This window comes from Ochotona curzoniae, unplaced genomic scaffold, assembly GCF_017591425.1.
Source record: "Ochotona curzoniae isolate NIBS_2020 unplaced genomic scaffold, NIBS_Ocur_1.0 contig_4612, whole genome shotgun sequence".
In the NCBI taxonomy this organism is placed as follows: domain Eukaryota; kingdom Metazoa; phylum Chordata; class Mammalia; order Lagomorpha; family Ochotonidae; genus Ochotona; species Ochotona curzoniae.
This window is the reverse complement of record NW_024466343.1, coordinates 13,655,767-13,681,471: the sequence shown is the minus strand read 5'-3', so window position 1 is coordinate 13,681,471 and position 25,705 is coordinate 13,655,767. Positions and strand designations below refer to the sequence as shown.

The 25,705-nt window shown below is 40.0% G+C and overlaps 1 protein-coding gene across 6 annotated transcripts in view; it reads right to left on the bottom strand.

Moving 5' to 3' along the window:
* Window positions 1-2,635: 2,635 nt before the first annotated feature.
* Window positions 2,636-25,705, bottom strand: part of SAMD13 (sterile alpha motif domain containing 13) — a 63,729-nt gene continuing 40,659 nt past the window's right edge. For 2 of the 6 annotated variants that reach the window (XM_040987357.1, XM_040987358.1), the window contains one exon: window positions 2,636-3,589. In XM_040987357.1, coding sequence (XP_040843291.1) covers window positions 3,446-3,589 — 144 coding nt within the window. In that variant the 3' untranslated portion in view covers window positions 2,636-3,445. Of the gene's footprint in view, window positions 3,590-10,760; window positions 11,786-16,981; window positions 17,417-25,705 lie in introns of those variants that run through there. The other 4 variants (XM_040987356.1, XM_040987360.1, XM_040987359.1 and 1 more) reach the window with 4 other exon arrangements.

Here is a 25,705-nt window from a genome sequence, read left to right as displayed (position 1 = left end):
GCTGCAGATCCAGATCACACTAGGAAAAACTCGGTGTGATCTGCAAAGGAATCTATGTGTCTGGTGCTTACAGCTGTCTGCAGACAAAGGCTGCCTACCTGCTGAATTTCAAGTACTCCCAGCTTCTCTCCACGGCTATTTTGATCACAGAATGCAAGCACCTTCAGTCACTGCCAAAGCACTCAGGAATCCTGCCTGTCACACGCCTTTCACTGGATGTAAGCAAGGCAGGCAACTATAATTCACTAATTTTGCCAGAAAGCTGCTATCAGAAGCTGGGCAACGATTTTATAGGACTCTGTTGCCTCTGTCATTATTTGTTTTTGTATCCTCCCAACACACATTTATAGAAAACTCTGGGTCTGATGTTGAAGTAGTTGAATCCAAGTTCAAATTCAGAGAAAAATGCAGATGAAGACATTTTAAATCATATTTTAACTGAGGTTTTAGTGATCAAGTGATATTGGTAACAGTGACCTCAATATCTCTCCTCCCCCTTATCTATACACAGTGGGACCTCTGATTGTTGGCTGGGTTCATGATTTCCAAAAAAGAGAAATATTTCAAAGTCTTTTTGCAGTTGATTATGGCAATGTGACTGAATTCTGGTTAGCAGGGCATCTAGTCTAAATGTGAGAGAAAAAAATATACACAGTTTCTTGGCAGCATCATTTTAGGAAGATGGTCTAGTCCTTTCTGCTTTTCTTCTCCCTGCTGGCTGCAATTAAAGTGGTGATGCTAAGAGCTGAAGCCACCATTCTGTGCTATAAAATATTTAATTCTGGGAATAGATGTTAAGATGTGCAGCAAATGTATGAGGGAACAAGAAGATGGGAGGAGTCTGTCATCCCTGGTTCCAACTATCTGGGCATTCACCAGAGAGAGAAGTGGGCATGGATCTTGTTTACAATACCTGGCCAGGGGACGGGGAAGTTGTGGGGGAGGGTTATATGGCATCACAAAGCCCAACCTACCCCAAACCAGTGTCAGGAAAACCAGCCAGATGCAAAAAAACAGGCCTTTACCTTTATGCTGAGACCAGCTCATTGCTTCTGTTACCTTTGTGAAGTACAAGGAGATCAAGCATCATCACTATTTTACTGCGGGAATCTTCTTCAGAAATTAAAAAAGATATGAGAGGCACAGAAAATGCCCAACAACTGGCTCAGTCCCCAAATGCCTGCATGAGCCAGGGAGCCAATACCAGGAGCCGGGAACTCAATCCAGTTTCCCCAAAGGGCTGGCATGGACTGAATGACTCAGGTCAATACCTGCTACACCTAAATTGTGCATCAGCAAGAAGCTGAGGTTAAAAAAACAAAAGCTGAAACCAGGGATCAAAGCCAGGGACTCTGATGGGGTCATATTCGATTCTGGGAATAGAAGCGTCAAATGTCTGCCCTCAAAAAGTCTGAGTTAAGCTTTTCATTTCATCTTCTTTCATTCTATCTTGATCCCCCACAAACTGCTTCTCTATCCAGGTCTCCAGCAGCCACATCCCTTGTCTTTTGTTTCTGTCATCATGCTTTTACTTGTTTTGGTGAGTTGCGTCAGAGTATGAGAACATAAGGACAGCAGATGTCTCTTTTATAGCCACCTTTCTCATTTATAATACAAAACAATGTTCTACTAAAGTTTAAGACACTCTGTAAGCTCCACAATTGAATTAATTTGAAGTATTCACTGTACCATTTCCTGTATTTTAAAATATCAGATGTTTCTATTACTTAGAGAAATTATCTGTATATAGGAGTGAATTACGATACTCAAATACAAAAACTACTGAAGTGGGAGTTCAGTGTAGTGGTTAAACTGCTTGGGACATCTGGCTACTCCACTCTTGATCCAGCTTCCAGCCAGTGTGTATCCTGGGAAGTAACCAACAATGGCTCAAGCTCTCCATGAGGGAGACCCAAATTGAGTTCCAGGCTCTTGGCTCTGGCATGGCCTGTCCCTGGATGTTGTGGACACTTATGGAATGAACCAGAAGAAAGAAGACCTCACTGCCACTGTATCTATATCTCTTTCAAACAAAATGAAAACAAACAAATAAAAAAATAAGAACTCTTGGCAAGGAGGAAGAGGGAAATTCAGGGACTGTTTCACCTTTCTGCAAAACTTTACATATGGGGTTAAGAGCTTTTTCCTGGAGAGAAGGTCCAAACCTTCCCCAGAAGTAAAACAAAATCAGGACCCCTAATGTCCTACAGAAAAATCTTTGATCTTTGGTTAAAGTTGGTTGCTGGGTTGGGGTAAGAGGAGGAATGATGATTCCATTTATAAAGAAGAGAAACCCATTATACAGAGTTATGAAAATTCTAAAGGTTTTTTTTCTTTTTAAGAATTAATTTTCTCCCCATCATTTCAATAAAGCTCTAGCCTTCCACCCCCAAAAAACAAGCAACCAACTGAAAAGCTCAAAGATACACAGGAAATAACTGAAGCAATGTTTTATTGCAACCACAAAGCACCAATTCAACAAGGCATTGACACACAGAGATTGAACAAATGTCTCTTTGAACAGAGATGTAGCAAGCCCACTTTTTCAAGTTATTAAAAACAAGTACTCAAACCAGGAATCAAACAAAGCATAGAACAATTTAAAAAATATAACACCATCATGAAGGAATGTATATATAAAAATATTCTGTACTAGCAACAAGGCTTTTTGAGCTATAACTTGCTAAATTTCTTCAAGAAACAAATTATAAATACAAATCATAAAGTTAAGAAAACACTTTCTTCAGAAACAAAGAACCAAGTTAAACAAATCTAAGCAGAAAACACCATTAACCCCTATGAAAGCTAGCTAAATATGGGTGATTTTCCCTAGGACACAAGAGTTTCTCTTTTCAGAGTTACAACTCCGCTCCTGAAGGGACCATGATGCACGTTCATTTCAAACATTGCAGCATATCCAATGAAACCTTAATAAGGTCAAGTGGAAGACCCTCTATAGAAAAGGGTTTGGCAATGCCATCCAAGTAGCACATGCTCTAAGGAGCAGAATCTAAGGGTAGCAACAATCCCTGTCTTTCTCATCCCCTCCCCAAGTTTCTTGTTTTTAACTCTTTCTAGATATAACTAAAAGATACTTTCTCCATTCGATTTTTTTAACAAGGCTTTCTTTGGGGGAAAAAACTCTGAAGAAATAAAATTCTTATGGTTTCAAACCCTTTGTGGGGAAGGGCATTTGATCACATCAGAGGGTATCCCTCTTGATAATCTACAAGAAAAACTATCCCAGGGACATCTTGCCCTTGCTCCCCCTGACTCAGTTAGAGTCAGCTGATGGATTGCCTAGTCTATCCAATAGGATAACTTATTATTTGGTTGAAATTCTTTACATATACACATGTATGTATTGTGTTTACAAAGTTTCATCACATGAAACTAAATTATGTCATCATGTATTTTTTGAGGTCTAATGCCCCAATTTACGGTACTACGAAGAGTTGTTCTTTAAATGCTTCGTCTGCAGAGGTTTTACATGATATTCATAGATTTTCAGAGCAGGTCCCAGTTTTAGCTGAAGTCCTGTCAACACATCATTCCTTGTCATCAGTAGCAGGGATTTTCCGTCAATTTCCTAGAAAGGAATGAGATGGGTAAAGCCAATATGTTAACTTCAAAAACACAAGGTTAATGAAGGAAAAAAGGAAGTTGAACAGCAAAAGTCATGCCAATTGTCTGCAAGTTAAAAACATGCTTGTTTTAGTAGTGTCAACATAGTAAAACATGAAAACAACTGTTTTCATATCCTTTTTCTTATATTTTGAAAGTGACCATAACCCATAGCTAATCTTGTTTTCAAGATCACATATTTAGGTGGGTCTCAGGACGGGGAGTCTCATGCCTGGATCCCAGACAGCCGCCATGTGCACATGGTGAGCTGTTCCCCGGGCCTGCTGGGTTCCAGGGGCCGCTCCCTTCGGGGTGAGTACACCAAGGGGGGTGTCTCCAGGACTGGGCAGGTCCGGGACCCACCCGCCTTCATTGGGCAGTGAATGGGATTTGGGAGGGGCGCAACCTTGGGCCTGGGAATTTAAACCTCCAGCAGCCTCCCAGCAGCTGGTGGGTCTCAGGACGGGGCGTCTCATGCCTGGATCCCGGGCAGCCACCATGTGCACATGGTGAGCTGTTCCCCGGGCGGGGAGCTCTGGGGATTTGGTTGAGTTGCTGCTTAATTAGCTCCAGGTTGAACCCATTGTGCTTCTTGGACCTGAAAAGGGCAGTAACTCTTCCTTTGTAAAACTTGTAATCACTAATAATGCTGAGCACCAAATACCAGTCCATGCAGAAGCTATGGCTTGGGGCTTGTCCTGCAAAAGTAGCTCCAACAGCTGGCTAATGTGTCAACTGGTAATGGAACAGAGTAGATCAGGCACGACTGAGCAAACCTTAGTCCACAAGTAAAACTAGAAACCAGGAGGGAACAGAGGTCATGCCAAGCTAGGCTCTTGTATCTACTGGTCCACATGAGCCAGGGAGGCGAAGCCACAGTGTCTAAGGCAGAGTTCGGGACAGGGGAGGGGCTGTGCCAAGCTGAGTCAGAGCATCCACTGGCAGGTGAGTGATCTATGGCTGGGAACAGACCGGGTTGGGGAGCAAAGGGGACAACCCTAGCTGGGCTGAGGTTCCCACCAAGGGGCGCGTGGCCTGGAAGGGGGGCTGCGTTCTGGTCTGGATACAGTTGTAGTCTCCCTTGGCACAAGTGTGGACTGGGATTGGATGCACAGAACCGGGCCAGACCCCAACACCCCCTGGTGTCCTGGAGGACCAGGGCAGATGTGGGATGGACTAGGCAAGGTCTCAAACCCCTACTGAGCCATGTGTGAGCCATACGTGGGTATGGACAAACCATGGCTGGACTGGAACATCCAACAGCAAGAACCAGATTGGGTGGAAGGCCAGTCAGGAAAAGCCACAGTTCCTTCTATGACAGGAGGTGGACTGAGTAGGGTTGGCTCATGGACCCACTGGTAAGCGTGAAACCTGGCATTGGGAGAGGTTCTGATGGAGGAGCCTGGGCAACTCCTCTGGCAGGACACAGACCCGGCAGGTAAGCGCAAAAAACATGATAGGAACCAGCCCAGAAAAGGCCATGGAAAGCTACACATTGGCATACAATTGGCAGATGTGGGGGCAAGACCAGGCTGAATCTGTCCACGTCATCCACTGGCAAATCCAAGCACCAGTGTGGGTCGAGCCAGGTTCGGTCACAACAAAGACTAGTGCACAATATGGAATGCCGAGGTGAGGTTGCCTGTACCGGAAGGGACTGCAGCGCCCAACCAGCGTGAGAACAAGAAAGGAAGTGGGCAGAGTCGGCAGGGGCAATAAGGGAGGGTTCCTTTGCTGGACAGCTACTTCTGTAGGAGAGCATAGGCTGGGATGGGGGCAGACCAGACTAGGCAGAGCTACCACACCTGTGTGCCTCATGTGGACTAGATCAGGGAAAAGCCGGGCTCGGCGGATTATTCCTACTGGTGCAAACAAAATTAAAGCGGGCGAGGTTTGTTTGGGCTTAGCCACAGTATCAGCTGGAATCTGGGAGTGGGAGAGGCCTGGGAGGGAAATAGTGGGCTCATCCCTCTTGGGTTACCACTTCCACAGGAGGACATAAAACTAAGACAGCGGCTTAGGTGGAATGGGGTGTGGGACAGACTGGATTACTGCTACACTTACTGGCAAACCAGGGTAGGGGGTGGGCCTGGTGGGAGTTATTGTGGGTCGCTCCAACTAGGCTGCAGCTCCCACTGGTTTATGCGAACGCCAAGTATGTGCTGGGCAGAACCAGGCTGGACTGCAACACCCATTGGTTCCAGTGGAAGTCAGGAGTGAAAACAGAACCAACCCAGCAATTGCAACCACCAGCTGATTGGGGCGATGGACGGTGCCAGGCCCTGTACTTGTTAGCACATACAAGAAGTTTCTTTCGAGATCTTCCTAATCTAAATGCTGGACTCAGAACCCTAACGAAGAAAAGAGAGAAGACAGAACAGGTCAACCAACCATCTCAGCTATGATGGACTATGTCAATCAGCGGATTTTTCGAAGACCTCATAGCGCTTGGAGTGGCAAGATTGACAGCAATTCATAATTGTTGAAATATCAAAACCACTTGAGCAAGAATCTCAGAGCATGCCCTACATGCGGGATCTGGGGAGGGTGGGAAATTGGGTGAGCCTTCTCCCTTAATACCCCCCCCCCTTAAACATGAAGGTAACAATATGGAAAACATACTAGTATTATCCACTTTCCTGTAGCTCTTGAACCTTCTTACCCTAATTAACTATGTAAAGAATGTCAAAATAAAAATTTATTTTAAAAAAAAAGATCGCATGTTAAAAAACATTAACAGACAATTTTCAACTTGTACCCTTAAGGATATAAGGTGTTTTTGGAATAAATAGTAACATGTGGGCCTTTGCAGCAGCGTAGTGGCTAAAGTCCTGCCTTGCATGCACCAGGATTCCATTTGGGTGCTGGTTCTAATCCTGGCAGCTCCACTTCCCATCCAGCTCCCTGCTTTTGGCCTTGGAAAGCAGTCGAGGATGGGCCAAAGCCTTGGGGCCCTGCACCCATGGGGGCCCCGGAAGAGGCTCCTGGCTCCTGGCTTCAGATCAGCTCAGTTCCAGCTGTTGTGGCCACTAGGGGAGTGAATCAGCGGATGGAAGATCTTCCCCTCTGTCTCTCCTCCTCTCTCTCTATATATCTGACTTTACAATAAAATTAAATAACTCTTTTTTAAAAAAGAAATAGTAACATGTTACACTTAAACATATTAAAGTATATGCAGAATTTTCTGGATGCTTAATTGCTAAAATAACTTAAAATGGGCATCAAATATAATTTCTATTTTACTGCAAACTAAGAAACAAATGCGAAGTAAACCTGCATAAGATTGAGAAATTTCAAAGAATCTTGTAGAGTTTAAGTCTCATCTGTTTACAACCACAGCTCAAGTTTTTTACAATCCCCTTCTGCTTCCCTTGACTCCAAGGACTAAACATGTGCTGTATAGATGGCCCAAAGGGACAAGAACCTAGGACTTCTAGAATCTTACTATCTATAAAAATGGATGTTAAAGAAATGACGTACTCTAAGGAAAACCTTTTGGAGGAAAATTATCTTGTCTCAGCTCCAAAATCAGCACCTCCATGCAGCAGGCACTTGCCACATGGTTCTCAATGGGTTCTCAGGACTTCAATGGGGTGGTCAGAGAAGGGCTCTGCCAGCCACAAATCCCTTCCCACTCCTCTCAAGAGTCCATTCCCCATGTTGTCCAAAGCAGAGAGTCACATACACTTCAGTCTAGGCATCCTGGAGACTACAAGGCTTTCAGATAGAGTAAAATGAGCTTCTTATAAATGACATGAAGAATCCACATATTTAGGGTGGTTTGAAGCTGCTGGAAAGCATTAAGAAGCATCAAATACCGCCTTATTTTTACTGTTGCTAACTGTTTGGTTCAGGTTTCTTAACACTCTGAGCTTGTTCTTAAAGATGTGGGTTCAGGACATGAACCACCTGTGTAATATCAGTTGAACCTGAGTGTTTCTGAATCCTTTACCCCATGCTTCTGCACTTCCCTCTGACAGGGCACATGGTAGTGCTGCAACTAGGAATCCTCCTACATCACTCTGGAAACCACCATTCCACACTGTCACGCACCTGGCTAGGTTGTGAAGAAAAGAGGCTCTGAATGCCTCAGCCTGTGGATGAAGCAGCCCTGGGCTAGGGGCTGCAGAAACACCCACTGTGTGACCTGCACCAAGTGCCTTCCTCCTTTGGCCCTTTGGCTTAGTATTGGGAGGATGTGGAGTTTCTGACAGGATGCTGTAGGAAGCTGCTCTTGTAAACGCCCCCAAGAGCTATGAGTCATCATTATTTCCACATTCTCAACAGGACCATGGTCCTCTTTTCACTTGTCAGCCACCTTAACCAGAGCAGAGAGGGAACTGCTTCCCAGTGGTATACGCTGTTTTTGAGTTTTGGAAACCTTTCCTCCATCAGCTACCTTTTGTCCATCAGCCAAAATGACTCATGTTAATTTGTGAAAGACAACTATTCAGCAGCACAGTTCATAAAAAAAAGCAGTTTTCTGAGAGGGCAAAAGTAGCAAAGTATTTAAGGACTCAGGAAATGACTCACTAGTCCCTTTTTACTTCCTCTTTGAAGCAACAAGTAATTCATAAGACTGACTCTCAGTGGGACCTGCAAGTTTGGGAGCTGGTGGGGGAGCTTTTGGTCCCTGGAAACGGCCTGCAGTGGTTCTGAAGACACTTCTAGGTCACAGTAATTGGCCCTACAGATTACTTCAAAGCTCGGGCCTCAGTCTGTGCATGCAGTAAATACAGACTGGGATGCTCTACCACCTGCCAAGTCCTCCTCATTCTGTGGATATTTCCTTTGCTGCTGTTTGCACACACTTCACCAACTGCCTGCTTTCGATGGGCACCATGAAGAGATGTCAGTGCTTGATTTCCCTATAAGAAAGCTTCGTAGGCCAACCAAGTAAATTCTTAAGAAATGAATTAAAACTTTGTTGGTAAAACATCCTTCTGTATGTCAGCATTTCTGTCAAGAGCTAAGTATGTCTGAAAATTGATGAAGCTTCCATTTTACTTTTGACAAAATGGAATATCACATTTCATACTTTAATTCAATTTTGTGTGTGTGCAGTAGAAACAGTGCAGTCCACCTCAGACCAGGGTTGGTAAATGAAAGCTCCATCTGGAAATCCTCACTTAGAAAACATCTAAGTGGGCAGAGTTAATTCACACACACCACAACACTTTCCCCCCTTCGACCATGGCGGTGGCAGTGCTTCACTGTAATGAGGGGAGAACACAGCATAATGGGAAGTGAGACTTACAGCTCCCAGGCAAGCTGCAGTTTGCTTATGTCTCCACAACTGACTGTGTGGTGCTGTTGAAGGGACTGACTGTGAGACTCAGCTTTTTTCACTAGCAAAATGGAAACAACAACAGCTGCATTTGGCAGGGGAGGGGTGAGTTGGGATGGGGTGGAGATTGGTATTGGGCTTAGCTTAGCAGCCATTTGGGTTCCTGCATTCCATATCAAGAGTTCCCAGCACAGAATCCTGACTATGCTTCTGATCTAACTGCCTGTTAATATACCAGGAAGATAGCAGACAGTGGCTCAAGTGCCTGGGTCACCACAATCCATGTGGGAGGAGATCATAGATCCTGGGTTCATCCGGGCCCAGCCCAACCTACTGAAGCCATCTGGGGAGTAAACCAGTGGAGGGCAGGTCTCTTCCAATTTGCTTTTTAAAGGAAATTATTGATGGCAAAAACACAGTGCCTGTCATCCTTAAACACAGGTTTTTAATCACTGCTAAATGGGAACTCATAGGCTTTGAAAGAAATGGGAACTATTTTGATTCCAAATCTACCTTCTGCTTAGATGCAGAGGGACACAGACATATTTTTGCTAAAGTGTGAAAAGTTCAAAGATCACATTTAATGTTTGTCTTATAAAAATAACATTTACGGGAAAGTTTTTTTATTGGAGAAAGCTAATCATTGTTATCTACATTCTATAAAGCATTGTGATGCATATGCTATCTCAATTTTGCCATTACATAAGGTGTACTACAATGAACTTGGGTCTAGAAACTTTAAGAAGTTCCAACGCAGACTCCTTCCTTAACTTTCCACAAGTTATCTCCTGCAGAGCCCAGTGTGTTTGTAAGCATAAAATAAGAGGGTGGAGTGAGACCAGCTCTGGTTAAGCAAACAAAGCAAAATAAAAATCCTAAGACTTCACATACATATTTTGATTAAAACCAAACAACTGAACAATTCACACCTTGAGATTCTTATGTTAATGAATAATTAACTTTTAAGTTGCTGTTGGACAATAAAAGCTAACTTAATGTGGTTCAGCAAGTACTCATGTCTTGCAGTGAGGTTTAGTGATGATAGGGTTAAATTTCCAATGTGAGCAAGTTTCTGGGTTTAAAAATAAATAAGTAATATCCTTAGTTGTTATAATCCAGTAGATAATCATGTGCTTTAGAGTAGAACACTATCTTACTGTTTATTAGGTGGGGCCTGTGGCATGTGATTTAATCTCTCTAAACCTCATTTTTTTATCTATAAGATAGTGGGAAAGTAGCTGAAAGGGTTTTTGAGATAATACATATGAAGTAGAATTTCTGACATCGACTGAGCATTCAAAAATGCTAGTTGTTAATGTGTATAAAAATTTAACCATTTATTTTTCACATGCTCTCTGCCAGCATTAATCTATACGTAGGTAACTCTTTAGATCTGATTATGCTAAGGTTCATGGGAAATGCATAGGAAGCAAATGACATGAGAAGAAGCAGTGAGACTGGGAAGAGGGAAAGGGTAGCCAACAAGGGAGAGGCAGGACAGGGAAAAGGCTGAGCAGAAATCAATGGGGTTTATGATGCGATTGACTCAGAAGGTCATGTGTGTGTGTGGCCATTAATGCTTCAAGAAGCATAGAGAGGGAAAGAAGGCTCTAGTTAACAGTCAGGAGACTGGCTGGAAGGCCAAATCTCTTGCTTGCTTTTTTCTTTTGTAAACACCTGACCCATAACCCTCCTCTTCTGAGAAGTAAGAGGTTTAGACTGAGCTGACCTCTGTCCATTCCAGTCTCACACACAGATTCTAATTCTGTCCTTGAGAAGCATCCAAACTAGGTTTACATGGGTTCCTATGAAAGTTATGCTGCTCCAGAACAAAGCAACACTTCCTTACCAGCAAGGTGGAGGAATCTGATGAGATTCTTGTGGTCTTTTCACTTCAGTCTTCCCCCTCACATTTTCTAGCACCTTTGTTGTAACAACTCTTTCACCATTCACTATCTGGCTGCAGGTGGTGACCAGTCTGAAGTTTCCCATTCCCATGCTTACAAAGGGTACAAATATTTCAGAGGTAGATAGACTTGATGTGTGGGGCAGGGATACAAAAGTGGAAAATCCTGTATTCAGTATGGGGGTCACATCAAAGATGGAGTAGTAGACTCTCTCAGGCCTACCCAAATGGCCAGTAGGAAAATAGTGTCCTGAGTGGCGGTGTCCATCTTCATAGACATTCTGGAAGACATAGTGCGGCCTCTCAAAGCACAGGTCCTCCTCCAAATGGCTTCTGTATCTGCCATCTCTATATTCCCTTCCGGTGCGGTTCCCTCTGGACCGGTCATAGCTGTTGCGCTTCACGACATCAGACAAGACCTCATAGGCTTCTGCTATTTGTTTGAATTTCTCCTCAGCTGCCTCCTTGTTCTCTGGGTTTTTGTCTGGATGTACCTGTAGAGCCAGCTGATGATAAGCCTTCTTGATCTCAGAGGTGGAAGCATTCTCAGGTACCCCCAGTAGTTGATAGTAGTTCACCATGTTTCTTTAAATGGCCTTCCTCTAATAAGACGCAGAGTTTATGTTAAGAATTTCCATATAATGTTACAAAGGAAGGTGGTGATTCATTCAAATTCACAACCAGATTGAAACTTATCACATGGTTCTTAGGATATAGTCTCTTCTGGAGGAGAAATTCCTGTTAGTGTGGTGATCTTTCATATGTCCCACCCTACTCATTGCTGTGGGGAAGCTCATTGGGTGGAGTGATTATGAGGTCAACATTCTCAGTCACTGATTGTCAGCTGATGCTGTGCTTATCCTGTCGTCCTTCAATTCGTGGGAAATTTGGGGTAAATGGTATATATACTGGGAGGACTCTATCTTATTTAACAATGAATACCAAATGGCTTATTAACAGAGAAAAGCCATAAAATAACTTTAAAATGATATTTGAGGGCCTAGTGTGGTAGCCTAGCAGCTAAAGTCCTTATCTTGCACACACTAGGATCCCATATGGTCACCAGTTCTAATCCCAGTAGCCTTGCTTCCCATCCAGCTCCTGGCTTGTGGCCAGGGAAAACAGTCAAGGATGGCCCAAAACCTTGAGACTCTGCACCTGAGTAGGAGACCTGGAGGAGACTCCTGGCTCCTGGCTTCATATGGGCTCAGCTCTGGCCATTGTTGCCCCTTGGGGAGTGAATCAATGGATGGAAGATCTTCCTCTCTGTCTCTCCTCCTTTGTAAATCTGCCTTTCAGATAAAAATAAATAAATCTTTTTTAAAAAGTAAATGAAATAATATTTGAAAATGAAATTAAACGTATAAGTTTACTTTAGTGCATTTTTCCTAATATGTGAAAAAGAATATTATTCAAAACTAAGCAAATTTCAAAAAAAATCACAGAAATAAGAATACTTTTAATTTACCCATAAACCATCAGAAATACTTTCATTTATTTCCATTGTATTTGAAAGACACAGGGATAGAGAGAAAAAGAGATATTGTCCATGTACCAGTTTACTTTCCAAGTGAAGGCAACAGCTGGGACTGCGTCAGGCTGAAGCCAGGAACCTGGAACTCAATCCAGATCCCCCACTTCAGCCATCATCTGCTGCCTCCCAGGCATGCATCAGCAGAAAGCTGAAATAGGAAACTGAGCCAAGACTTGAACCAGGTACAAGGACATGGGATACAGATGCCCCAACTGGTGTCAAAATTGTCATGCCAAATGCCTATCTCTTCATGAATATTTTGAAGTATACATGTGTTTGTGTGACTAACAAGCTTTTACTAAATTTATTAATCGACAGTCATGATTCAAAGGAGACTTGCAGTTGGACTGAAATGGCATTCTGGCTTACTGTGAGGGCTAATGCTTTCAATGGCTTCACAAGCATCTCTCTGCTACTGAATATACACTGCTGGAACAGGTGAGTGATAAAGGGGTTGTACTGCAGAGAAGATCTTGTGTCCATTTCTGATGAAGGAAACATAATGAAGCTCATTTTAGCAAATGAGGAAAGTAGGTCACTCAGACTAGCAGATTTTAAAAAGGATACGTTGAGAGGAAAAAATTAGAAGTGATGATTTTCCATGTATTATCACATAAGTTTTCTTCAGTTGAACTTTTAATGTCAATTATCCCTTTTAAGTTCCATATATTATTTAAACATTTTTGAGATAATAATAAAAATTATAGCAAAAGGCACAATGCTCAAGAAAACCAAAGTCCAGCAGAAATATAGGCAAAGGTTATAAATGATCAAATTCACCCAGTATACAGCTATTTTTAAAATAATCACAAAATTAAAACTATCATAATACATTATTTTTAATCACTTTGACAAAGATATAAAACAAAAGATGAAAAAACACCATATTTGTAGCAAAACTGACACAGACATTTCTTTCTCTGTAATTTTTTTTAATTTGCTTCTATATATAAGGAAGAATATGAGATATTTATCTTTTTGTGTGTAACTAACTTCACTCAATACGACTTAATGTCAATCCTTTTGAAATGTATCTTTGGCTTAAGAACTATACTAAGAATCAGTATCCAAACATCAAATGCTTTTAAAAACATATTTCTCAGCCACAGAGCTGTTGGTTGCTCTTTGTTTAGGACCCACCGCCCACACTTCACATTTCAGTCTTGCCTGTAATTTGTTATGCTGAGATAACTTGTGGCCAGTGACATGTGAAGGGATGATGCATACCTTTTCCAGGCCTGGACCACAGGATCACTTATGTGGGTTCTTCCTTGCTTTTTTTCCATATATCAACTGGGTGTCAATGTATAGATGATCTTACAACCTGCCAGTTGATAACGACAGAGCCTCCAGTAGACTGTGTCACAGTGAAACAGAACATTCCCATGCCTTTTCTCAGACCATCACGGAATGAAACTGGAGACACAACAAGTGAAAATATTCCCTGAAATAAACAAATACTTGGAAACTCAACAACACGCTGCCAAATAAACAGTGGATTATAGAAGAAATAAAAGAGAAAATTTAAAAATTCTTTGAAACATTTGAAGGAGTTAACTCAATATATCCTAGCTACTGGACCACCAGGGAGACTCCAAAACATATACAAACTTGTGGGACATAGTGAATGCAGTGCTAAGCGGATGGTTCACTGATATCTGCGCCAGTGAAACTAGAAAGGTACCAGGTAAACTACCTAATTACATATGAAAGAAGCTAGAAAAATCACAGCAAAATAAAACCAAGATTACCAGAAAGAGTGAAAAGAGGAAAAATAAATAAAACAAGTAAGTGAAAGCAAGGGAAACAAACAAGGGCTGATAAATAAATAAAATAGAAAACAATCAAAGAGCTGGTACTTGGAAAAATTAACAAAATAGGTACAACACTAACCCAACCAAACAAAAAGGAAAAAAAAAAAAGGAAAGAGAAGACACAAATCCATTAATCAGAGATGAAAAAGGAAAACAATAGACATCTCAGACATAAAATCATCAGGAAGTATTATAAGCAACTATTCATCAACAAATTGGAAAACCTAGAAAAATGCATAGATTTCTGGACACATATGATCCACCAAAACTGAAACATTAGGTAATTGAAAACCTGAATAGATCTATACGAAGAGAACTGAGATTGAAGCAGTAATTAAATCCCTGTCAGCAAAGAAAGTGTAACACTAGATAGATTTACTGCTTTCTACCAAACAATTCAAGAAGAAATTACCTAAAATCTATTCAAAACAGTAGAAAGGCAATCCTCCCAAACTCTATGAAGCCAGCATTATCTTAGTACCAAACAGACAGAAACACAACAGAGAAAGAGAACTACAAACCAGTATCCTTAATGAACACAGATATAACAATCCTCAAAATACTAGTCAGTGGAATTCAACAATACAATAGATAGGTAATTCACCCAGACCAAGTGGATTTATCCCTGACATGTAGAGATGGTTTAACATGCAAATCAATAAGTGTAATACACCGCATCAACAAAATGAAGAATAAAAAACATATGATTATTTCCATCAATGCAAAGAAGGCATTTGATAAAACCTAGCTCCATCTCATGCCAAAAACTCTAAACAGGATGACACAAAAACAATGTCCCATAACACAGTCAAAGTGATATACATAAAACACAACATCAGGATCAGGCTAGGAGCTTTCTCACCAAGATCCAGAACCAGATAAGGATGTCCACATAATACTGGAAGTCCTAGCCAGAGGTATTGGGGAAAAAAACAGGAAAATCAAAAGACTCAACAGACTTCTGCAAAGCATAAGATAGTTGGGCAATGCAGCAGAATACAAAATAATTTAATATAAATTGATGCCCTTAGTACGTACAAACAATTATATGGCTGAGAAGGAATTTTTAAGTACAATCCCATTCAAAATAGTGGAATAGAATCCTAAGTAGCTTGAAATAAACCTAATCAAAAATGTGAAAGACCTCTGTGATGAAAATTATAAAACATTAAAGAAATAGAATACATTAAAAGATGGAGAAATGCACCATGCTTATGGATTAGTATAAGATACCAATCAAAATCCCAAAAACATCCTTCTCAGAAATAGAGAAGATGATACAAAAATTCATTTGGAAATAGAAGAGGCCACAAATTGCCAAAGCTATCTTGAAGAACAAAAATAAAGCTGGAAGAATCTCAATTCCAAATTTCAAGATATTCTATTAGGCAAAACAGTATGTAAGAATTTAGATACTATAATCAAAACAGCATGGTACTGGTACAAAAATGGAGATTAATGGAACAGAATGTAAGCCCCAAAAGTGAACCCATGAATGTACAGCCAAATGATCTTCAACAAAAGAACTGAAAATTACTCAGGGACAAATTTGATCTCTTCAACATTGTAGGGATAACTGGATATTTGCTTGCAGAGCAAGAAACAAGACCCCTGCTTTCACCTAATACAAAAATCAGCTCTACATGGAGCAAGAACTTAAATCTGTACCCAGACATAATCAAATTACTAGAGGAAATCATAGGTAGGCAAAACTTCTTAGAAAAGACACCAAAAGCACAGGTAGTAAAAGCTAAAATAAACAAATGGAAGTGTGTCAAACTAAGAAGCTTCTGTACAGCAAGAAAATGATCAATAAAGTGAAAAGGCAATGAACAAATGGGAGAAAAATATTTGCATACTACATAACAGAGGACTAATATCCTATAAATACAAACAGCTTCAAAACTCAACAGTAGTAAAACAGCCTTGTTAAGAAATGTTAAGAACATGAGCAGACATTTTCGAAACGAACAAATTCACATGACTAAGAAACATACGAAAAAATGTCCAGGCTTTGTAAGTATTAGGTAAATACAAATAAAGCCACATTAAGGCTCCCCCTAACTCCAGTGAGAATGGCTTACATTGGAAATCTACTAACAACTGTAGCAGAGGATGTGGGGAAAAAAGTACCCTAATCCACTGTTGGTGGGACTGCAGACTAGTGTAATTGCTATAGAATTCAGTATTAAGAGTGCTCAGATAACTAAGAATTGATCTACCCTATGACTCAGCTTTCCAACTTCTGGGAATATATCAAAATGAAATGAAATCCACTCAAAAGAAAGCGACCTGCAACCCTATATTTACAGCAGTACAAATCCCAATAGTGAAGACCTGGAAGCAAATCAGATGTCAGTCAACAAATGAATGGATAAAGAAACTATGGGGGCCCGGCACAGTAGCCTAGTGGTTGAAGTCCTTGCCTTGCATGCAGCTCATATCCTGGCTGCTCCACTTCCCTTCCAACTCCCTGCTTGTGGCCTGAAAAAGCAGTAGAAAATGACCAAAAGGCTTGAGACCCTGCATCCACATTGGAGACCTGGAAGAAGCTCTGGCTCCTGGCTTTCAGTCGGCTCAGCTCTGGCTGTTGTGGCCACCTGGGAAGTGAACCAGTGAATGGAAGATGTTTCTGTCTCTTCTTCTCTCTGTAAATCTGACTTTCCAATAAAAATAAATAAATCTTTAAAAACATTAAAAAAGTGGAACTGTGGTATATCTACTCTATGTAATACTACTCAGCCATAAAAACAATAATGAAATCCTGTAGTTTGTGGCAAAATAGTCCCAAGTGGAGACTGTTACACTTTGTGAAATAGGTCAGTCCCAAAGGCATGAAGAGCACAGGCCCTCTCTGGTATATGGCAGCTGTTTTGCAAAGTGTAAGATAAAAATGATAGGTATTCAAGTATAGTCTACAGATGAACTGTATAATGGAGACCAACATTTAGTACGCATCTACTCCTGAATAAAAGAAGGAACTCCACTGGAACATGTAAATATACTTATATAATATGATATTAGAAAGTTAATCTTGTAACTGCTGTTAAGGAACTATACTACTGTGATAACATGGAGAAAAATGGCGGCATAGAAAATGGAGAGGAATGGAGGGGAGAGGGTGGAAAGAATCTTATACCTACAAAATTACATTGTGGTAAGTAATAAATATACTTCAATCAAAAGGAGTCCAGAAATCCAAAGAAGCAGGAACACCAGCATCCCAGTTCAGAAGAAAATGGATGTCCCTGCTGGCACAAACAGAAGGAATTCAATCTTTCTCCACTTTTTGTTCAATTAGGGTTATTATCAGATTACAAGAAGCTCACTCACACTGGTAAGGGCAATCAATTATTTTGTATGTGAACATTCTTTACAAACAGCAACACAGACAATTGGTAAAATAATGTTCACCAACTCTCTAAGTATACCTTACAATAGGAGGGGTGACTAAAGTCAGCCATCACACAAGGGTAATCATATATATATCCACAGATAATAGAGTAATGTCTGCATAGATACTCACCTATGTCACCATCCTAGAGGAAGACACCCATTTCTTGGTCAGTATTAATTCTTTCATATTTTTATTTAAAAAGGAAATGTGTGTCTTTATTGACTAAATCAACTGTTCATGTATAGAATGGCCAGTATTACAATTAAATTTTTTTATTGTGGTATGCATTTAACATGAAATATACCACTTTAATCACTTTAAAGTACATAGTAGCATTAATTACAGTTGTAATGTTGTAATTAATCATTTCACTATTTAAAAAATCTTCTCATCACCCAAAACAGAAACTCTGAAGTCACTCATTAATAAGCCTTTTGCTCCTAGCCCCCATCACTGTCCATCACCACTAACTGCTTGAATTAATTTTATCTTCTTCTCTGAGCTTCCTAATCTTTTCTATTCTGTGCTCACTGAGACTACCATAACAGCTTTCCTGCCTTCAGTCTTCATACCGCTCTGCATCATCCACTGGTTTCATCTTTCAAAATCCCAAGTATCATGACCCCCCATTGAATATCTTTCAGTGGCCTCCCAATGCCTTGGGCCAAGTTTCTCCTCTGCCAGAAGAGCCACTCTGTTTCCTGGACCCTATTTGCCTTTCAGCTTTTTTTATCTCTCAGCATTCTCTGCTTTACCTCTCCTATTCCATTTACTTGGCTTTCTCAACATAAATCCAATTGTTTCACATAACCAAAACTTCAAATATGGTTCTCTACTCTGCCTAGAATCTTCTGTTTTCCTCAGTTGGTTCTCATATTGGTTTTGGTTTTAGATGCTTTAATTGGTTTCAGATGCATTATTTTACTTTCATAGCTTATGCCTATTTTAATGAGTGCTAGAAAAGACTACACTATTTATGAAAACCATGACTGAAGTAGATAAGCCACAGAAGCATTACCTACCTGACTGGCTTATCATGTCTTTTATTCATTCTAATTTTATGCGAATGAATAAAACAGTCATATGAGTAATATATACAAAGCTGCTATGTTTCAATAAATATTTCAACGTTTCTTAACAGTTTTGCTTTGAATTTGCCTACTCATATTCCTATTAGTATTGTGCATTTGCTGGTTATTTTAACTCTTTTTTAAAAATTTCATGGGCTAAAAGGACATATCTACAGATGTCAAGATGCCACTTCCATGTACATTTTTATTATAAAATATTTTAAGCATTCTAGTGGTCCTCAGTTGTTAAGAAATACTAGGTGTTAAAGCAACTTGAATATTTTGGTACTGGTATTATTAAATGCTGGCAAAGTAACAAAAGTTATTTCCAACTTGTGGGTTTTAAGTAGCCTAATCCAGAGCTGAGTTTACCACAAAGCTAATGAAGCTTAAATTCTGCCCTCACAACTTTGTATTCATGATCATGTATTTTTTTCCCAGTGGGGCCTCTTGGAATTATACAAACTTGAGTCCTCTCCACCTCCTGTCAAATTGTGGATTTGTTTCTGGCCTAATTAGAAGTATCCATTCAGATTCACTATGGTTGAATTCAGTGGCTTCAACTCAGGGATGCTCTAATTGCCTCCTTTTAAATTTACTGCTGCATATTGAAGTAGTCAGTGTTACTTCGCAATCTACAGCATTAAAGAAACTTATTCATCTTTACTAGGTCAATAACTTCAGAAACTCATCAAAAGTTAACAATAAGACAACTGAAAAGAAACATGAATTTTTACATTTCAAGTAAATGACTTAAATAACCAGCCAGGCATTTCAAATACATTCTTACTTAAGTGACTCAGGGAAAGAGACAATAGAGTAAATTAATTAATCAGCTTCAGCAGCATATTATACTGTCATGATCTTTTGTGGAAAAAAATGATCTCAGAGATATATATTGTTATATGCATAAGACTACTGAGGACAGTAGCTCTAAGTTTGGGAGACTTCAGCATTATGAGTTATATGACATTGAGTGGATGGCGGTTATCTTCCATCATCTTCATATGTATTCTGAGTATGTGAGATAAAACCACAGAAATGAAGTGGCAATATAGCACTAGAAGAGCTGTCTTTGTGACCTGCAGTTACCATGTAATTTGAATGTATGAAGTTACACTCTACATTTCCAGAACTTTAAAAAATTATTTTATTATTGTTTTATAATACAGTTCCATAGACTCTGTATCCCCTCCCCTACCTCCCTTCCCTCATCTTTGCCTTCCCCTCTATTATTACAATGGGTGTTCCTTCATAAACAGTAATAAGTCCATCGTGTTGATATTAAAGTGTTTCCTGACACTGTAGGCATGAACGGAGAGTCCTGCACCCTACTGTCAGGATATTTTCAACTATTTCACTGGGAGTCCATCTTTGGTCTGGATGCAGAGAGATATACTGCATTACATCTGCACATCTGAATATGTCAGTTTCTGCTACACTTCTACTATATATCCCCTTAAATAGAGAGCCAGTAAACAAAATCCACAACAGGGAGAAAGACAGAAAATTTTCATCAACATGAAGTTTAAAAACATGCTACTTAAAAACACCAATGTGCCACTAGAGTGATGAAAAAGAAAATCAAAAACCTTGTAGAAATTGATGCTACTGCACGACCCATGTGGTGCTGAAGAAATTATAATAAAACCAAGAACATCATTACCCATGAGATGTAGCAAAAACAGTGTTGAAGGGCTCATTTACAACCTCAGGTGCAATCAAAACGTCTCTTATGGACGATCAATTAATAAACCACAACAACTTATTTAAAAAGATACAAATGAATAGGCAGTGTGAAAAGGTAACATTTACAGCAGAATAATTAGATTTTATACCCAAAACCTGCAAACTGAAATGAGAAAGAGCCATTCCCTAAGTAGATGAACAAACCAACCCCTCAGCCATATTAGCATTGAGCGTCACCAGGGGAAAAACCACTTAAAATTAGAGATGAAAGAGAAATGATTCCTACTTTTTGCTCTTTGGGCGGGTCACAACATTGTTGGCATGGTCACTAGTAGGAATTGTAATTTTTTGTTTTCTAGCTGTATTTAGACATTTCACTGGGAGTCTACCTTCATTCCTTAGGACAGATGTCTTTTATTTTCCTTGATTCCTGGTAGTCTAGTCTCCATTACATCCTCTCTCTGTGGGGTTACAAGTGTACGCTTGTTCTCCTCCCTTTTCTGTTATGTATTTTTGATGGAAGTTGCCTTACATTAGAGTGAATATATGATATCTGTCCTTCTGGGATTGGCTCATTTTACTTAGCATAATGGTCCCAAGTTGGGTCCATTTGGATGCAAACGCTGGAATTTGATTCTTTTTAATAGCTGAGTAGTATTTCATGGAGTAAATGTACCACAGTTTCTTACCCAGTTCTCTTTCAATGGGCATCTAGTTATTTCCCAGTTCTTGTTGCTTGTGCTGCAGTGCAGGGGCACAAGTTGCTTTCTCATTTATCAGATTCTTTGGATATACTCCCAGTAGTGGGACTAATGGGTCATATGGTAGGAGAATTTTCAATTGCTTGAGTATTCTCCATTACAACTTCCAAAGTAGCTGTACCAGCCTGGAGTCCCACCAGAAGTGGAGTAGGGTTCCTTTTTCCTCACATCCTCACCAGCAGGTGTTGATAGTTTTTTCTTTGTGGGCCATTCTCACTGGAGTCAAGTGGAACCTGAGTGTTGTTTTTATTTGAATTTCCCTTATTGCTAGGAAACTTGAGCATTTTTTCAATTGGATTTGTTAGTCAATTGGATTTGTTCCTTTGAAAAGTGCTTATTTCTTTCAATCATTTCTTGAATGTTTGTTTTGTTATTATGATTATTTTGGAGTTGTTTGTATATTCTGGATATTAATCCCCTCTCTGTTGTGTAGTGTGCAAAGATTTTCTCCCATCCATTAGTTGCTTGTTTTTTTTTACATTGTTGATTGTTTCCTTTGCTGTATAGAAGCTTCTTAGTTTGATGTAGTCCCATTTGTTTATTTCGGTGTCGACTATGTTTGCGTTGATGATTTTTCTAGCAAGTCTTTGTGTCTGTATCTTGTATTTTCTACATTTTCTTATACAAGTTGGATGGTTTCTGGTTGTAAGTTTAAATTTTTATCCATTTAGATTTGGTCTTTGTGTATGGTGAAATGTGGGGATCTTGTTTCTCAGTTCTGAAGGCTACTATCCAATTGTCCTAACAGCATTTACTGAAGAGACCTTCTTTCTTCCCTGGGTTGTTTTCTGTTCTCTTGCTGAAGATCAGATGACTATACATGTGTGAGATCCCTTCTTATGTTTCTATTCTGCTCCATTGGTCTTCCTCTCTGTTAGCACAAGGCTGTTTTGATTACTACCATCCTATAATATGTTGGAAGGTCTAGGATTGTGATCCCTCCAGCTAAGTTCTTATTTTTCAGGACAGTTTTGGCTGTTCATGGTCTCTTGTGTTTTCAGGTGAGCTTCTGAATCATTTTTTTTCAGCTCTGTGAAGAATGCTCTTAGTATTTTGAATGGAATCATGTTCAATTTGTACACTGATTTTGGTAATGTGGACGTTTTGGTGATATTGACTCTGTACATCCAGGGACATGGTATGTTTCTCCACTTTTTAAAGTCTTTTTCTATTTGTTTTTAAAATGTTTTTAATTTTCCTCATTGAGATCTTCCATGTCTTTAGCTGGGTTTATTCCTAGGTATTTCACTATTGTCTCTATTATTTTAATTTTTTCAGCCTTGGAATTGTTTGCATTGGAGTTGTTTGATTTCTTTTCATTTATTTTGTACCCTGTGTCTTTACCAAACTCTCTTATAAATTCTATCAGTGTCCTTATTGAGTTTTTTGGTGATCCTATGTATAGAATCATACCATCTGCAAACAGGGACTATCCCTATTTGAATTCCCTTAATTTATTTTTCTTGTCTCATAGCATTTGCAAGTACTTCTGGTACTATGTTAAATAGCAGTGGTGATAGTAGACATCTAGCTCCAGATCTTAGTGGGAAAGCTTCCAATCTTTCCCCATTAAGTATGTTACTGGCATTGGGTATTCATGAATTGTTTTATGTTGTGGAACGTTTCTTCTATGTCTACCTTGTTTTTAGCATGAAAGAATGTTGGATTTTTATCAAGTGCTTTCTCTGCATCTATTGAGATTATCATGATTTCTATTTTTCAGTTTCTTGATGTGGTGTATCACATTCAGATATTTGCATATATTAAAACATCCCTGCATGTCAGGGATAAATCCCACCTGGTCTGGGTGAATGATCTGTCTAATGCATTTTTGTATTCTGTTGGCTAGTATTTTGTTGAAGATTTTAGTGTCAATATTCAGCCAGGATATTGGTCTAGAGCTTTCTTTCTCTGTATTGTCTCTGTCTGGTTTTGGTGTTAAAGTTGATGTTGGATTCATAGAAAGAGTTTGGAAGGATTGCCTCTTCTATTTTTTAATAGTTTATGAAGAATTATGGTCAGTTCTACTTGGAATGCTTGGTAGAATTCAGCAGTGAAGCTGTCTGTGGCCGAGCTTTTCTTTGTTGGGAGGGCTTTATTGATGACTCCATTTCTGTCTCAGTTATAGGTTTATTTAGATTGTTTGTTCCCTCATGACTTGGTTTTGGTAGATGATATGAGTCCAGGAATCTGTCCACTTCTTTAAAGTCTTCTGATTTGTTGGTGTATAGTTACTTAAAGTAATTTGTGATTATTCTCTGTATGGCTGAGATATGCCTTTTTCATTTTTGATACTATTAATTCTATGATCCAGCTTTTTTTGTCAATTGGGCCAATGGCATATCTATTCTGTTTATTTTCTCAAAGAACCAACACTTTCATTTTCTTTTGATCTCTGTTTGGTTTATTTCTTTTTTTGTTTTGTTTTGATTATTCCTTTTCTTCTGTTGTTCTTGGGATTATTTTGCTGTTGTTTTTTCTAGTTCCTTCAGGTTTATACTTAGCTCTCTTATCTGGTGTCTTTCTTGTTTCCTAACATATGCACCAATTGCAATAAATTTACCTCTTAAATTTACACTCTTGGCAATATCCCACAGGTTTTGGTATTTTGTGCTTGCATTTTCATTGGTTTCAAGAATTTTTAAATTTCTTATTTAGTTTTTTCTCTGACTCATTGCTCATTGTTCATGTTGGTCAGCTTCCAAGAGTTTACAAATATCCTGGGGGTATTTTGATTTATTGATCTCTAGTTTTACTCTGTAGTGGTCTGAGAAGATGCATGATATGATTTCAACTTTTTAAAGTTGGTGAGTTTTGTTTTGTGACTTTTCATGTGGTCAATCTTAGAGAAGGTTCCATGTACAGCTGAAAAACATGAATATTCAGTGTCCATGGGATGGAATGTTCTGTACATACCTATTAAGTCCATTTGTTCTGTTGTCTGTGTGAGATTTATTGCTTCTTTGCTGAGTTTCTGTCTCGTTGATCTGTTTATTGATGGTTAACAAGGTGTAAAAGTCCCCAACTATTATTGTATTGGTATCTATAACTCCCCTTAGATCCATCAATAATTATTTTATACAGCTAGGTGCTCTTGTATTTTGTGTGTATACATTATTGTTACTTCTTCTTGGTGGATAGCTCCCTTTATCACTATGTAGTATTCATATTTATCTCTTTTAATGTTTTTCATAGTGAAGTCTATACCATCTGATAGTAGAATCGCTACACCAGCTCTTTTTTCTTTTCCATTAGCATGAAATGACCTTTTCCATGCTTTCACTCTCAGCTTTCTTGTACCTTTGTTGATTAGATGTGTCTCTTACAGGTAATAGCTAGATGGTCTCTGGTGTTTTGCTGGAGTTTTCTGGGATGTCTGAGTTCCGAGAGGCTGGTGAGGCACAGGAACATCCGCTGTGTCCCTGTTTAGGGAAGGAATGTTCTCTCTGACTTGCCTTCTTCAGGTGGTAGAAGGTGTGCCTGGAACAGTGTGTACTGGGCAAGCCAACAGCTGTGGCTAGTGGTGGGAAAGCATACCAGCAGCCACTGCTTTGTGTGACCAGGGATTTGCACTCTCCCACCACTCAGCATCTGGGTCCAGACTCTGCCTCCAGGGATCCTGCATCTCCCTCACAGGTGATCCCAGTATCTCTCTGGGGACTCAGGGTATAGGTCCTTAAGTTTGGGGCAGACTAAGTTCTGGCTCCACATGTCCCGTTTTCAAATGATTCACCCCTCAGCTGTTCCCTCCCCAATGGTGTGCCCTGCTTGATGGAGGCCAGCAGGAGAGTTGCCCAATCTGGTGTCTGACAATCTGGGTTTCTCCTCAGGTTTCCCTTCCTTCACTGGTGTTTTGTCGAATGGGTTCCTTTGTTTTCCACTGCCTCTTTGGGGAAGACAAACACTCCTGCCGGGAGTCCTCTGTACTGGTTTGAAACTTGCCAGACTTTTGTCTGTGGCTGGAATGCTATTTATATTCACCCTTCTGGGCTACCAGCTGCAATTCTGAGCATTTTCAGTAGCTCTTCCTCACCTGCATGGTACCCGCCTTCCTCCAGTGGACTCCAGGGAATTTCGATCACCTCACCTAGCAATTTTCTTCTTCCAGCTCTCCACTCCACTAGATCCTTTCCCAAAGCTTTCTGCACACTCAGCTATACCTGCCTTCCACAACCAGCCATCTTGAATTCTCTGAGTTAAAAGTCAGAGTTGTTTTATCTGTGTTGTCTTGAGCAAATCAGTTTCTGTCAGTTTTCTCACTCAAGTAGTGAACAGAGGGTGAGGGTTACAGCCATACAGGGCCCATGTCCAGGAGCTATCTGTCCTCTGCGTCTGTCTGCAGAAAGCCAGAGAGTAAGCAGGTGCTAGGGATGCCAAAAGTCAAAGTGCAAGAGTGAAGGAAGTATGCAACCAAAGGAGTCATTTCCAGAATTCCTTAGCTCGCAGCTAAAAGCATTTTCAGTAGAGATGCCTTTACCAAGAGAATGCTGTTCCCTTAGCATTCAGAGTTTAACAAAGTAAACATTATCCTAAAAGTTCTCTGAGGAATGTAGAGATACATTTGAGTAAGGTTATTCAAAATAGACTTCCTTAAAAAGCAAAGCTCTTGGAGAGTAGAATTTC